The 15,000-nt window shown below is 49.6% G+C and overlaps 1 protein-coding gene across 2 annotated transcripts in view; it reads left to right on the forward strand.

Moving 5' to 3' along the window:
• The window catches only part of Ent2 (Equilibrative nucleoside transporter 2), a 289,869-nt gene that overhangs the window by 105,545 nt on the left and 169,324 nt on the right, over nt 1-15,000 (forward strand). The window contains exon 2 of one of the 2 annotated variants that reach the window (XM_071666024.1): nt 4,157-4,207. The exons of the other annotated variant lie outside the window; for it this stretch is intronic. Coding sequence (XP_071522125.1) covers nt 4,157-4,207 — 51 coding nt within the window. The remainder of the gene's footprint in view (nt 1-4,156; nt 4,208-15,000) is intronic. 2 annotated transcript variants of the gene reach the window in all.

Genomic DNA, 15,000 nt, shown 5'->3' on the forward strand with positions numbered 1-15,000 from the left:
TGTGTGTTTTTTTTGGGGGGGAGGTGAGGTGAGGTGAGGTGAGGGATGGGGGGGGTCATGACCCCTCCTATAGGATGGTGTGGCGGGAGGGAGTCCTTCAAGAATGACGTAGGAGAGAGAGAGAGAGAGAGAGAGAGAGAGAGAGAGAGAGAGTGAGAGAGAGAGAGAGAGAGAGAGAGAGAGAGAGAGAGAGAGAGAGAGAGAGAGAGAGAGAGAGAGAGAGGTGTAGGATCAGCTGAGGTATTAGGAGCGGCGTCTGGTTCATGAGCTTGACTGCTGAGGTCATTTTGCTCGAGGGGTTAAGTGGTCGTACTCAAGGGGTTAAGTGGTCGTACTCGAGGGGTTAAGTGGTCGTACTCAAGGGGTTAAGTGGTCGTACTCGAGGGGTTAAGTGGTCGTACTCAAGGGGTTAAGTGGTCGTACTCGAGGGGTTAAGTGGTCGTACTCAAGGGGTTAAGTGGTCGTACTCGAGGGGTTAAGTGGTCGTACTCAAGGGGTTAAGTGGTCGTACTCGAGGGGTTAAGTGGTCGTACTCAAGGGGTTAAGTGGTCGTACTCGAGGGGTTAAGTGGTCGTACACAAGAGGTTAAGTGGTCGTACTCAAGGAGTTAAGTGGTCGTACTCGAGGGGTTAAGTGGTCGTACTCGAGGGATTAAGTGGTCGTACTCAAGGGGTTAAGTGGTCGTACTCAAGGGGTTAAGTGGTCGTACTCGAGGGGTTAAGTGGTCGTACTCGAGGGATTAAGTGGTCGTACTCAAGGGGTTAAGTGGTCGTACTCAAGGGGTTAAGTGGTCGTACTCGAGGGGTTAAGTGGTCGTACACAAGAGGTTAAGTGGTCGTACTCAAGGTGTTAAGTGGTCGTACACAAGAGGTTAAGTGGTCGTACTCAAGGGGTTAAGTGGTCGTACTCAAGGGGTTAAGTGGTCGTACACAAGAGGTTAAGTGGTCGTACTCAAGGAGTTAAGTGGTCGCACACAAGAGGTTAAGTGGTCGTAGTCAAGGAGTTAAGTGGTCGTACACAAGAGGTTAAGTGGTCGTAGTCAAGGAGTTAAGTGGTCGTACACAAGAGGCTAAATCTTTCTTTTTTTTCCCACCCAAGAATTTCAGATTCCCACTTTCCGAGAGAGCGCCCAGGTGAGGCGTGGTTACGTGCCATTCCTCTGGTAAGGCATTACAGAACCCGTACCTCAAGACCAGGCCTTTTAAAACACCAGGCCTTTTAAAACACCAGGTCCCGGAGCAACGACCGTGGCAGACGACAGTCAAATAGAAATGGCCCTTTTAAAGTCTCATTTTGGCCTTTTTTTTTCTAATTTCATTTCTACGCTCGGATGTGGGTTTTTTTTTGACGGTATTAATTAACGCCACGAGGAATTGATAATTGTTTTATGATATTTTGTTAGACTCTGCGATATTATTCTCAAGACTGATATCATGTTTGGGAAGTTATTATGATAACATTGGCATTTCATGTGTGGCGGGGTGGCGGCGGGAATGGATGAAGGCAGCAAGTATGAATATGTACGTGTGTATATATGTATATGTCTGTGTATGTATATGTATGTATACGTTGAAATGTATAGGTATGTATATGTGTGTGTGTGGACGTGTATGTAAATACATGTGTATGTGGGTGGGGTAGGCCATTCTTTCGTCTGTTTCCTTGCGCTGCCTCGCTAACACGGGAGACAGCGACAATCTAAGAGAAAAAATAGGCATCATAACGTTCCATCCTCGCCTGGCTGGTCTCCACACTCAAACTGTGGGAAGCAGCCGCCAGACACGCTCAGCCCACTGGTCCAGGCAGGGAGACGAGCCGACAGCTCACGTAAGCAGGTGGGCCAAGATAGCACTTGTAGAACAGGGAAGGGGGATATACCATGTCCATGGACAGAGAGATGCATGGGTGGAGAGGTGATGCCACGAGAGATTACGGAAGTGGAAGGGGGTGGGCGGGCTTCCATTCCACTCTAGTGAGAGAGATAGAGATGGATGGAAGAGGAGCCGTCCCTTATATATGAACCGAACTGTGTACCAGGACGAATTAATGGCCAGCAGAGATAAACACAGGTCCAATTAAGGCGTTCAGGAGTCGTTAATCTTATGAGCCACATTTGCATAGTGGTTTTTTTTTCCTTGTTGTCTCCCCCCAGTGGCACAGTGGCACCTCCTGCAGACTGGTGTGTTTAAAGCCGGTATCTGTGCCAGTCCCAGAGCTGTCCCGCCATCCCCCTCCGTCAAGGACAACACGAACCAGAGATCCTCCTCCTGTAGTAGAGCGCTGAGAATAACAAGGGCTCTTAATAATGCAACTCAGGCCTTTGTCACGAACGTACGTCAAACAGATTCGCAAACCAGGTCTTTGCAAGTTAGGAAACAGACCCCCCCCCCCCCTCCGTCATGCTCGAGAGCTCTGGGGTAGAAGACCTCCCAAACCATCGTAAGGTATACGTAAGGTAAGGTAAGGTGCCAGACCCCAGCTGTGTGTGAGTGTAGAAGACCTCCCAAACCATCGTAAGGTATACGTAAGGTAAGGTAAGGTGCCAGACCCCAGCTGTGTGGCGGGTAGAAGACCTCCCAAACCATCGTAAGGTATACGTAAGGTAAGGTAAGGTACCAGACCCCAGCTGTGTGGGGGTAGAAGACCTCCCAAACCGATCGTAAGGTAAGGTAAGGTAAGGTACCAGACCCAACCGTCGTTAGGTAAGGTCAGAAGCAATCTGCCTGCATTCGTAACGAGCCATGAGACAAAAAACCCACCACACAGTATTATTGTCCCTCATTTACATACATGGTCTCACAAGGAGGGACTGTGTGGATGGGCGGGTTGGGTTCGTTATCAGGTGAGTTCGTCTTCATAACGAATATTGGAATAGCACTTCACTGTTTGTTTGTCTGTGTGTCAGCACGCGGGAGGGTGGGGCACCATGGGGGGCCCCAGTAGGTCACAGTAGGTCAAATGTTCTTCGTTGTGGGTCACACACGAGATAAGTTTGACCTCAATGTGGTGTGTGGTACAGTGTGGCGAAATGTCGACCTGAAGAGATGGTTCCAAGTGTGTGTGTGTGTGTGTGTGTGTGTGTGTGTGTATGTGTGTGTGTGTGTGTGTGTGTGTGTGTGTGTGTGTGTGTGTGTGTGTGTGATTAAACCTCAGACGCTAACCTTGGTGATTCATAAGTTATTCTATTTTTAGCATATGTGGCATTGATGCCAATAAGGTCCCATAGAAAACGGGAAACACGGTGTCGACAGATAGCTCTCTCTCTCTCTCTCTCTCTCTCTCTCTCTCTCTCTCTCTCTCTCTCTCTCTCTCTCTCTCTCTCTCTCTCTCATAACAAGTTTTTTGTGTATTTTGATGATGTCTTAACAAAAGGGTTGTACAGACCCAATGTGTACTATATTTTTTCGGGACTAGACTTACCTTCAAAGAGACACAGTTTGTGACTGGGGTTTGTGTGGCTGTGTCTAAACTGTCGTGTGTGGCTGGTTATGGTGCCGACAGGTGAAGGGTCTGGCGTGCCTTAACCTGGCGTCGACCAAGGGTAACGCTTGGATCCCACTCTGTTTATCCCATGTTGTTGACGAACCCATTTCTGGCTATGATTAGGCAGTTAAGTCTGGCCTGAAGTCATTTGGGTTAACCACTCGTTTTCTGTTAATGCTTTTTTTTTTTCTAACTATGGCTAACCATTTTCTTTCTTTATTTCTATTTTGATAAGATTGAAATGTGCTATTTTGGAGCAGCTAATGAAATGATAATATTATTACTACTACTACAATTTCTACTTCTGCTACTTATACTACTTAATACTAATACTACTACCATTACTACTAATGATAATAATTATAATGATAAGTTGTAGTAGTAACAACAGTAATGATTATAGCCACATTAATTAATCCATTATTTGATAACTAACTTCTTTATTTTCTTGCTATTACTAAATTAAGCTTGTGAATAAGTGTGGTGATTGCCGTTGATGGGTAGTTACGGTAGTTAGAGGAAGAGGGTGAAGTTAGTGAAGTTAGGGGGATGGTAACACTTAAGTTAGGTGGGAGATAGATGCTGTATGGAGGTCAGTGGTGCACTAAGGGTGAATGTTGCTTGGGCATGGTATGGGCTTTGCGACCGTACTAACAGCTTGCTTCCCCGGCAGGTAAGCGGAGGCAAGAACAAGCCGACTGTACAAGCATTCGTCAGAACCCATGTAAGTTGCCTTCTGTATCACTGTCGTAGTGGCTTTATAGCAGTGGATGTATAGCAGTGTGCATAGCATTGGGCCTATACCTCAGAAGCAGTGTCTAAGAAGGGGGATGTATAGGAATGGGTGTGTAGAAAATGGGAGTGTTGTGTACACTGTGTTGTGGTAGTGGGGTTATAGCAGTGGATGTGTGATAGTGGTGTTATAGCAGTGGGTGTGTGATAGTGGGGTTATAGCAGTGGGTGTGTGATAGTGGGGTTATAGCAGTGGGTGTGTGATAGTGGGGTTTTAGTAGTGGGTGTGTGATAGTGGGGTTATAGCAGTGGGTGTGTGATAGTGGGGTTATAGCAGTGGGTGTGTGATAGTGGGGTTATAGCAGTGGGTGTGTGGCAGTGGGATTATAGCAGTGGGTGTGTGATAGTGGGGTTATAGCAGTGGGTGTGTGATAGTGGGGTTATAGCAGTGGGTGTGTGGCAGTGGGATTATAGCAGTGGGTGTGTGATAGTGGGGTTATAGCAGTGGGTGTGTGATAGTGGGGTTATAGCAGTGGGTGTGTGATAGTGGGGTTATAGCAGTGGGTGTGTGGTAGTGGGATTATAGCAGTGGGTGTGTGATAGTGGGGTTATAGCAGTGGGTGTGTGGTAGTGGGATTATAGCAGTGGGTGTGTGATAGTGGGGTTATAGCAGTGGGTGTGTGGTAGTGGGATTATAGCAGTGGGTGTGTGATAGTGGGGTTATAGCAGTGGGTGTGTGATAGTGGGGTTATAGCAGTGGGTGTGTGATAGTGGGGTTATAGCAGTGGGTGTGTGGTAGTGGGATTATAGCAGTGGGTGTGTGATAGTGGGGTTATAGCAGTGGGTGTGTGGTAGTGGGATTATAGCAGTGGGTGTGTGATAGTGGGGTTATAGCAGTGGGTGTGTGATAGTGGGGTTATAGCAGTGGGTGTGTGATAGTGGGGTTATAGCAGTGGGTGTGTGGTAGTGGGATTATAGCAGTGGGTGTGTGATAGTGGGGTTATAGCATTGGATTATATATAGTAGTACATGTGTTTTATCAGTGGGTATACAGCACTGGGTATCTGGCAGTGCATTTATTGCAGTGGGCATATAGAGATGGATGTATATTAGTGGGAGTTTACATAGCAGATGTATACAATATCATACATAGCAGTTGATGTATACAAGGTACATAATGGTGTATGTACTGTAATTATCACATGATTGTGTACAATGTTGACTTTATTACTTATTACATGTAAGGAAATGTACTTTGCCCACCTTTGTGTACAAGATGAAGTTGTCATTTAAACCTCTGTATGAAACGCCTGACGTATGTGACGGAGGGGATGTCACGGCGACGTGACGTATGTGACGGAGGGGATGTCACGGCGATGTGACGTATGTGACGGAGGGGGGATCTCACGGCGTCACGGGTGTTACGGAATTCGATGTGGAAGAAGGACACTGTTGCTTAGGGGGGGGGACTGGGGGGGGGGCCCCCAAGGCTTGTCCTGGTGCCTTCTACAGACCCGACCCGAATATGGTGTCTGATTCATCCATCTGTTGCTGTTCGCAGGAGGCACATAGAAGACCCGTGTTGTTGACCAGTATGGTCTTCTGTGACTTTGTACCAACCACTACCCCTCCACTACCCCTCCACTACCCCTCCACTACCCCTCCGCTACCCCTCCACTCTCTCTCTCCCATCTGGTCCAGGTTTAGCCAGACGGGTGTGTGTGTGTGTGTGTGTATGTGTGTGTGTGTGTGTGTGTGTGTGTGTGTGTGTGTGTGTGTGTGTGTGTGTGTGTACGCACCGGGTACATGAAGCCGTCTTGCTACCACTGTAACGTACTGTAAGCTGCTGTATCTTGCCTCAGGTTCATCCATATTGATGTCCTTGATCCACGTGTGTGTGTCGAGTGCTGAAGGGGATTCGAACCTAAGTGATCGACTCATTATGAGGGAAGGAGGAGTGTGTGTGGGGGGGGGCGTCCCTCACCTGGCTGTGTTACATAGCCAGCTGTGTTAACCTCTGAGCTTGCTGTGTTACATAGCCAGCTGTGTTAACCTCTGAGCTTGCTGTGTTACATAGCCAGCTGTGTTAACCTCTGAGCTTGCTGTGTTACATAGCCAGCTGTGTTAACCTCTGAGCTTGCTGTGTTACATAGCCAGCTGTGTTAACCTCTGACCTTGCTGTGTTACTCCTCTGCTAGCTCGCCTTAACTGTGGGGGTACCACCGCCCACACCAGGGTAAGGTTCCCCCATGCATCTCTCCCCCCCTCCTTCACTGCCCACTACGACATCTCCCCGTACCCACACCAGATCCAGGTACCCTCCTACCCACATCACATTGTGGTACCCTCCTACCCACACCAGATTATGGTATCCTCTACCCACACCAGAGCCAGGTACCCACACCTTCCCACACCAGAGCCAGGTACCCACACCTTCTCACTTCCCACACCACAGCCAGGTACCCCTCCCTTCCCTCACCAGAGCTAAGTACCCACACATTCCCACTTCCCACACCAGAGCCAGGTACCCACACCTTCCCACTTCCCACACCAGAGCCAGGTACCCACACCATCCCACTTCCCACACCAGAGCCAGGTACCCACACCTTCCCACTTCCCACACCAGAGCCAGGTACCCACACCATCCCACTTCCCACACCAGAGCCAGGTACCCACACCTTCCCACTTCCCACACCAGAGCCAGGTACCCACACCTTCCCACTTCCCACACCAGACCCAGGTACCCACACCTTCCCACTTCCCACACCAGAGCCAGGTACCCACACCTTCCCACACCAGAGCCAGGTACCCACACCTTCCCACTTCCCACACCAGAGCCAGGTACCCACACCTTCCCACTTCCCACACCAGACCCAGGTACCCACACCTTCCCACTTCCCACACCAGAGCCAGGTACCCACACCTTCCCACACCAGAGCCAGGTACCCACACCTTCCCACTTCCCACACCAGAGAAAATGAGTGGGCATCGCTTGGGCCAGACTCACCAGATTTAAAAAGAAATCCTTGTCTTGACACAATGTGGGCCGGCCGGCATACATGAATAATTGCACCTGGCCCAGCCCACCTGCGTGGCCCACCACACTAGGGAGCGGCCCACCACACTAGGGAGTGGCCCACCACACTAGGGAGTGGCCCACCACACTAGGGAGTGGCCCACCACATGAGGGAGTGGCCCACCACACTAGGGAGTGGCCCACCACATGAGGGAGTGGCCCACCACATGAGGGAGTGGCCCACGATGCGTGAGGGAGTGGCCCACGATACATGAGGGAGTGACCCACGATACATGAGGGAGTGGGCCACGATACATGAGGGAGTGGGCCACAATGCTAAGGTAGTGGCCCACAATAGTGATAGAAGGGTTTTCTGTGAAACACCTGTGTCTCCTGCAGTGTGGCATAGCTATTGGCAGTGATGATGTAATAACGGTCGGAAATACTGTATAATAACGGCTGGAAATACTGTATAATAACGGTCGGAAATACTGTATAATAACGGCTGCAAATACTGTATAATAACGGTCGGAAATACTGTATAATAACGGTCGGAAATACTGTATGATAACGGCTGGAAATACTATATAATAACGGCCGGAAATACTGTATAATAACGGCTGGAAATACTGTATAATAACGGCCGGAAATACTGTATAATAACGGTCGGAAATACTGTATAACCGTCGTGCTCGAGGGTTTGTATACCAGCTGGAAGGTTTGGACCAGGCGGGGAGGCACGGCTAGAGACGAGACCCCGCAACCAACGCATTGTACCGCTAAATTGACTTTTGTTAATGACCCACTTCTTCCCTCCCTCCCTCCCTCCCCCATTTCTCCATCTCCCCCCCCCCCCCGAAGTGTTGAAGGAGGGAGGGAGAGGAAGAGAATGACACCCCCCCCCACCTCCACCTCCTCCACCACCACCTCCACCTGTTCCACCACCACCTCCACCTGCTCCACCACCCCCTCCACCACCCCGTCTGGCCCCCTGCTTTTCCACGATCACACCCCTCCTCCCCCTCCCTCCCCTCCCCCTTTCTGCCAACCCGTCCTCCTCCTCCCCCTCCTCCCCCTCCTCCTCCTCCTCCTCCTCCTCCTCCTCCTCCTCCTCCTCCTCCTCCTCCTCCACCTCCTCCTCCCCCTCCTCCTCCTCCTCCTCCTCCCTCTCCCCCTCCTCCTCTCCCTCCTCCTCCTCCTCCTCGAAAACTTCGGAACTAATTAGTGGCCGCTTATTAAAGTTGGAGCAGTAATTAGTGTCTTTGCTGGGTATAGGAGGAGGAGGAGGAGGAGGGGTGGTGTGGGCGTGGTGTGGGCGTGGGGGGTGTGTGTGTTTTGATAGATTGATTGCTTAGTAGTGGGGGTGTGTGTGGAGGGAAAGGTAGGTGGAGGGGCTGGATCCACCTGGCCTGACCTGTGGTAAGTGGAGGGGGTGGGTGGTCATGGGGTGGGGGGGTTGGGGAGGACATGCTGCTGGAGGTGTGTGTGTGTGTGCCTGTGTGTGTGTGTCACGTGTATATATATATATATATATATATATATATATATATATATATATATATATATATATATATATATATATATTGTCCCCCCCAAAATCCTTGAGAGAGTGAGAGAGGAAGGGGGGGGGGGGGGTCAGGAGGGCTGGTGCATACACACACACACACACACACACACATACACACACACACACACACACACACACACACACACACACACACACACATATCGTGTGTGTCGTACAAAACGACTTAAAACGAAGGAACAGTGGAAGGAGACAACGGAGGATGTTATTGGTCTAGTCTTTCGCTAATGACGCTTATCTTTCCCTACCTTATACCTTACCTTATACCTTACACCTTACCTTACCTTACACCTTATACCTTACCTTATTCCTTACCTAACCTTACTTTACCCCTTATACCTTACCTTATACTTAATCTTACCTTATACCTTACCTTACCCTATATCTTACCTTATACATTGCCTTACGTATATCCTATCTTATACCTTACCTTACCTTATACCTTACCTTACCTTATACCTTACCATGCATATACCTTACGTTATACCTTACCTTACGAATACCTTGCCTTCCTTCAAGGAATCCCAGACGTTGGACGGTGGTGGGTGTCGAGGTGGGGTGAGGTGGGTGGGTGGCTGGGTGGGTGGGTGGGTGGGTTACCGGGGCGGGCTGGCTGGCTGGCATTAACCCCCCCCTCCCCTCCTCCTCCCCCTCCTCCTCCCCCTCTCCCCCTCCTCCTCCCCCTCCTCTCTCTCTCTCTCTCTCTCTCTCTCTCTCTCTCTCTCTCTCTCTCTCTCTCTCTCTCTCTCTCTCTCTCTCTCTCCCTCCCCCTCCCCTCCTCCTCCCCCTCTCCCCCTCCCCCCCTCCTCTCCCTCCTCCTGCAGGAGACGTCAGGAAGCCGTGGGGTCAGCGTGTGTGTGTGTGTGTGTGTGTCTTCCCTCCTGCTGGAAGGGAGTTAAAGGAGCACCAACAGAAGGACTCACACACACACACACACACACACACACACACACACAGGCTCGTAGGGCACGATCGTACGACCTTACTCCCCCCCTCCCCCCTGCTTGTTCACGACGGTACGACCTCCCCGCTTCAGGACGACGGCACGACCCTTTTGAGCCATGCCACCATCATGGGCCAAGGGTCGTGGCATTGGTGTTCAAAGAGTCGTTCCCTCGTGCTCAAGGGTCGTCCCGTTGTGCTCATGGTCGTACTTTAAGGTCGTACCGTCGTGCTCAAGGTCGTACCGTCGTGTTCAAGGGTCGTACCGTCGTGCTCAAGGGTCGTACCGTCGTCCTTATGGGCTTATAGCACAAGGTCGAATCATGTTCTAAACTTGTTCAAGACTCAGGTCGTGACACAGGTAATGGGGGTCACCTGTCGTGACACAGGTAGTGGGGGTCGGGGTCACCTGTCGCTCATCATGTCTCCAACCACCTTAACCCATGATAAACCATTTTCTCCTCATCCTCCCACTGGAATAACAGTAATTAGGGAGATAATTACCTTAGTTAGCAGACTCGTTATGTCTGTATCACAGGGCGGAACGTTCGTCTGTGTGTGTGTGTCTGTGCCCCAGTATGTTTGTGTGTCGCATGTCTTGTGTCTGTGTGTGTGTGTGTCTGTGCCCCAGTATGTTTGTGTGTCGCATGTCTTGTGTCTGTGTGTGTGTGTGTCTGTGCCCCAGTATGTTTGTGTGTCGCATGTCTTGTGTCTGTGTCTGTGTGTCTGTGCCCCAGTATATTTGTGTGTCGCATGTCTTGTGTGTCATTCGCAGGTGGTTTTGCTATGCCCCACGATCCCCATTTCTGTGTGTGTCTATGTCTGTGTCTCCCTGGATGTGGTAGAGTATATGTCATACAGGCAGTCTTTGCTAGGGCTGTATGTCTGTAGTGATGATCGTGTGGCTGTGGGATACAGACAGGTGGCTATGCAAGCATTCCGCCAATCCTCAGGCACCTCACCGTGGATCATACATACATTAAATAACCTTACCAACCAGTCAACAATACAGTCACCCCCTTTTTTAATAAATTCCACTGCAATACCATCTAAAGCGACTGCCTTGCCGGCTTTCATCTTCCGCAATGCTTTTACTACCTCTTCTCTGTTTACCAAATCATTTTCCCTAACTTGGCGGAGGGAGGAGGGGGACTGGCTTGGCCTGGTGTGGGATCCAGGCCCACAACAGACAAGTTACCCTGGAGACGTTTCACTTGATGGGATATATTTATATATCCCATCCCTTCGTCAACAGTTCCTTCTCACTCTTTCGCAGCGTGATGGGCGAGGAGGAGGAGGAGGGGAAGGGGGATGGTGATTTGCCCCAGTGTGTTGGCAGAAGTGCTAAAAAAAGGGCCAGGTTTCAGTGGAACGATTGCTCATTCTGACCCCTCCTGGTGTGGATAGTTGAAGGTCAGAGATGGTTTGAGGATTGTTATTATTATTGTTATCATTATTATTATGACTATTCCCTCAAAGGCCTAGTCCTCTGTTCTTAACGCTACCTCGCTATCGCGGGCAGTGGCGAATAGTATGAAAGAATTATCATTATTATTATTATTATTATTATTATTATTATTATTATTATTATTATTAGGGGGGGGGAGGAGTGGAGTCACGCGTGGGTGATTCCTGGTGGCTGTTGGATAGTCGGAAGGTCAAAGGTCGTGGCCTGTTACAGGAAGGGACACGAGAAAAGTCTTTCTGTTGACATTCGCTCCAGGTCCTTCGCCTTTGACGTACGAAGTGTCTGGTCTGTATTACTGGTAGTTTAGAGGTGGTTATGGTTGTATAGAACTGTCTCTGGGGTGTGGTGGTGACAGGTTGTTGTGTGTAGTTATAGAGGGTAGTTCGTGTTGGAGGTCAGGGGGTGGGTCATTAAGTCAAGTGAGTTGTTGAATTGTGAGCTCCCAATTTGGACCTCCCTCAAGTCTTGAGTGTGTGTGTGTCTGCGTCTATTGACCAAGGGATTTAGGGAGGGGAGGCAGCAGCACTGGGCCACAGCGAGTGACAGCGAATGCGGGAGATGTAAGGACGCGAGGCGAAGAAGAAGAAGAAGAAGGAGAAGATGAAGAAGAAGAAGAAGAAGAGAAGAAGATGAGAAGAAGAAGAAGAAGAAGGCGAAGAAGAAGAAGAAGAAGAAGGAGAAGATGGAGAAGAAGAAGAAGAAGAGAAGAAGATGAGAAGAAGAAGAAGAAGAAGGCGAAGAAGAAGAAGAAGATGAAGAAGATGAAGAAGAAGAAGAAGAAGAAGAAGAAGAAGAAGAAGAAGAAGAAGAAAAAGAGAAGAAGAAGAAGAAGAGAAGAAGAAGAAAAGAAGAAGAAGAGAAGAAGAAGCAGGAGAAGAAGAAGAAGAAGAAGAAGAAGAAGAAGAAGAAGAAGAAGAAGAAGAAAAAGAGAAGAAGAAGAAGAAGAGAAGAAGAAGAAAAGAAGAAGAAGAGAAGAAGAAGCAGGAGAAGAAGAAGAAGAAGAAGAAGAAGAAGAAGATGATGATGATGATGAAGTGTGTCATACCACATCGTTGTCGCCCTTCTACACCGTTCTGAAAGCGTCTGTAGTTAAGCTGTCTCTCTCACAGCCAACTAGACCCCACCACCCTCCCTCCTCCTCCTCCCCACAACAACCTTGCCCTAACAACAACAACAACAACAACAACAGCTGCTGCTGCTGGCCCCCGCCTCGAAGTTAGATGGCTCCTCCTCCTCCGCCTTCGCCTCCTTCGTGTGTTTTGCCATCCCAAGTTAGGACAAGAAGCAGCAGGAACGTAGTGGAGGCTCTGAGGCCACGCTCCGTACAGCGAGCCTGAGTGAAGGAACATTAAAACGAAGGAACACTTCACGAAAGGAAGAAGTTCTGCAGGTACTTTACGAAAGAAACTTCCTCAGGTACTGTACGGAAGGGAACTTCAATAGGAATCTTACGAAAAGAACTTCTCCAGGTAACTTACGAAAGGAACTTCTACAGGTACCCTACGAATGGAACTTCTTCAAGTAATCTACGAAAGGAACCTCTACAGATACGTTACGAATGGAACTTCTACAGGTACCCTACGAGTGGAACTTCTTGAAGCAATCTACGAAAGGGACTTCTACAGACACGCCGTCTAGAAAGAACGACAGACGATTGGTGTTTTTATGTCTTGACGAGTCGATACATCGCAAGGGATTTTGGATGAAAAGATCAACATTTAATGTCGGGGTCAGTGTGACCCTGGTGCAGGGGGGAGGGACAACACACACACACACACACACACACACACACACACACACACACACACACACACACTGGCTCTTGGGGTTCGTTCACCATCTACGCGCAGCAGCAGCAGCAGTAACTCGCTTTGTTGACACATACCCGAGACTCCGTCTTCGGTGTCAACGTGTTTTTATATTATTATTATGGACCACAGACTTGAGAGTACAACCTCTTCGTTATAACCTCTCAGAATGTAGCGCCGGCCACAACCTAATCCGGGTAGCAAGGCCTCAATAGTGGAATGTTAGTCGACCTTACGATGTGGTGTGTGTGTTGTGGTGGGGGGGAATGTTGTAGGTTGTAAAGGGGGAATGTTGTAGGTTGTGGTAAGGGGTAATGTTGTATGTTATGGTGGAGGAAATGTTGTAGGTTGTGGTGGGGGGAAATGTTGTAGGTTGTGGTGGGTGAAATGTAGGTTGTGGGGGGGAAATGTAGGTTGTGGAGGGGGGAGATGTAGGTTGTAAGGGGGAAATATGGTAGGTTGTGGTGGGGGGGAATGTTGTAGGTTGTGGTGGAGGAAATGTAGGTTGTGGGGGGGAAATGTAGGTTGTGGAGGGGGGAGATGTAGGTTGTGGTGGGGGAGAATGTTGTAGGTTGTAAGGGGGAAATGTAGAAGCTTGGTTTTGTGTATACGTTCCGTGGAAGCTGGGTTCAGAGAGGCGCGTTAATTGGCCAACACAAGACAACTTGGCTCGCGTTTAAACCTCCAAGTTTAAATGGCTAAGTTTAAACTCATTTTCAGACGGCTCTGTTTACCTGTTTTTTTTTTCTTTTCAACGGTTCCGTTTATCCTTCCTGTTCAGGGTGGCAATAACGGGATTAACTGAGATTTCGCCTCGTACGAGATCAGAACGGGCAAGTTAAAAGAATAAAAAGAATAAACAAATGAAAAGGAAATGGGACTTGTCTGGACCTCGCTTCAACTGAGGGTGGTACAGCGGTACAACGGTACATTGGTATAGCGGTACAACGGTACAGTGGTACAACGGTACAACGGTACACGGTTACAGCGGTACAACGGTACAACGGTATAGGGTTACAGCGGCACAACGGTACACCGGCATAACGGTACAACGGTACAACGGTATAGGGTTACAGCGGCACAACGGTACAGCGGCATAACGGTACAACGGTACAACGGTACAACGGTACAACGAGGAAGGGAGCGAGAAGGAAGTACCCTCCTTGTGCCGGGTCCCCTAGGAGGGAATATCTGTAGGGGTGTGCACCCTCCCTCCCTTTCTTCCCTCCCTTTCTTCCCTCCCTCCCTGAACGCGGAAGTGGGAGGGGGGGGGGGTGTGGTTGAAAGATAACATCATGTGGGTTCCCGGCTGGAAATAAAGGGGGAGAGGGAGTGACCTCCCAAAGTCCGTTTTCTTTCTCCCCCCCCCCCCTCCCATGTGGGACGGCTGGCAGGGTGGGAGGGGAGAAGGGGAAGGGGAGGGAGGGGAAGAAGGTTCGTAGATATAACAGATAACTGTGGTGGGGAGATAAGAGGAAAGGAACACAAAAGGTGGGTTGGGGTGGGTTGGGGGAGGTTGGGGTAGTGGAGAGAGAGTGGGGGGGTATGTGGGTCTCTTGCCCCCCTCCCTTCCCTCCCCCCTCCTCCTCCTCCTCTTCCCCCTCCACGGGGGAAATTGGGATGAGAAAAGAGGTGAATTGGTAAGTTAATTGGAGGAGGAAAAAAAATTTTTTTCTCTTTTTTTTTATTAATTGGAAGACGACTGTCGCAAGATGATGTACGAGGGTGATGGATGGGATTGGCTTACCCTCACACTATGGGCCTCCCAGCTGACGTCATTGGCCTCCAGATGAAGTCACTGGCCTCCAGATGAAGTCACTGGCCTCCAGATGAAGTCACTGGCCTCCAGATGAAGTCACTGGCCTCCAGATGAAGTCACTGGCCTCCAGATGAAGTCACTGGCCTCCAGATGAAGTCACTGGCCTCCAGATGAAGTCACTGGTCTCCAGATGAAGTTACTGGCCTC

Source organism: Panulirus ornatus, chromosome 10, assembly GCF_036320965.1.
Source record: "Panulirus ornatus isolate Po-2019 chromosome 10, ASM3632096v1, whole genome shotgun sequence".
NCBI lineage: Eukaryota > Metazoa > Arthropoda > Malacostraca > Decapoda > Palinuridae > Panulirus > Panulirus ornatus.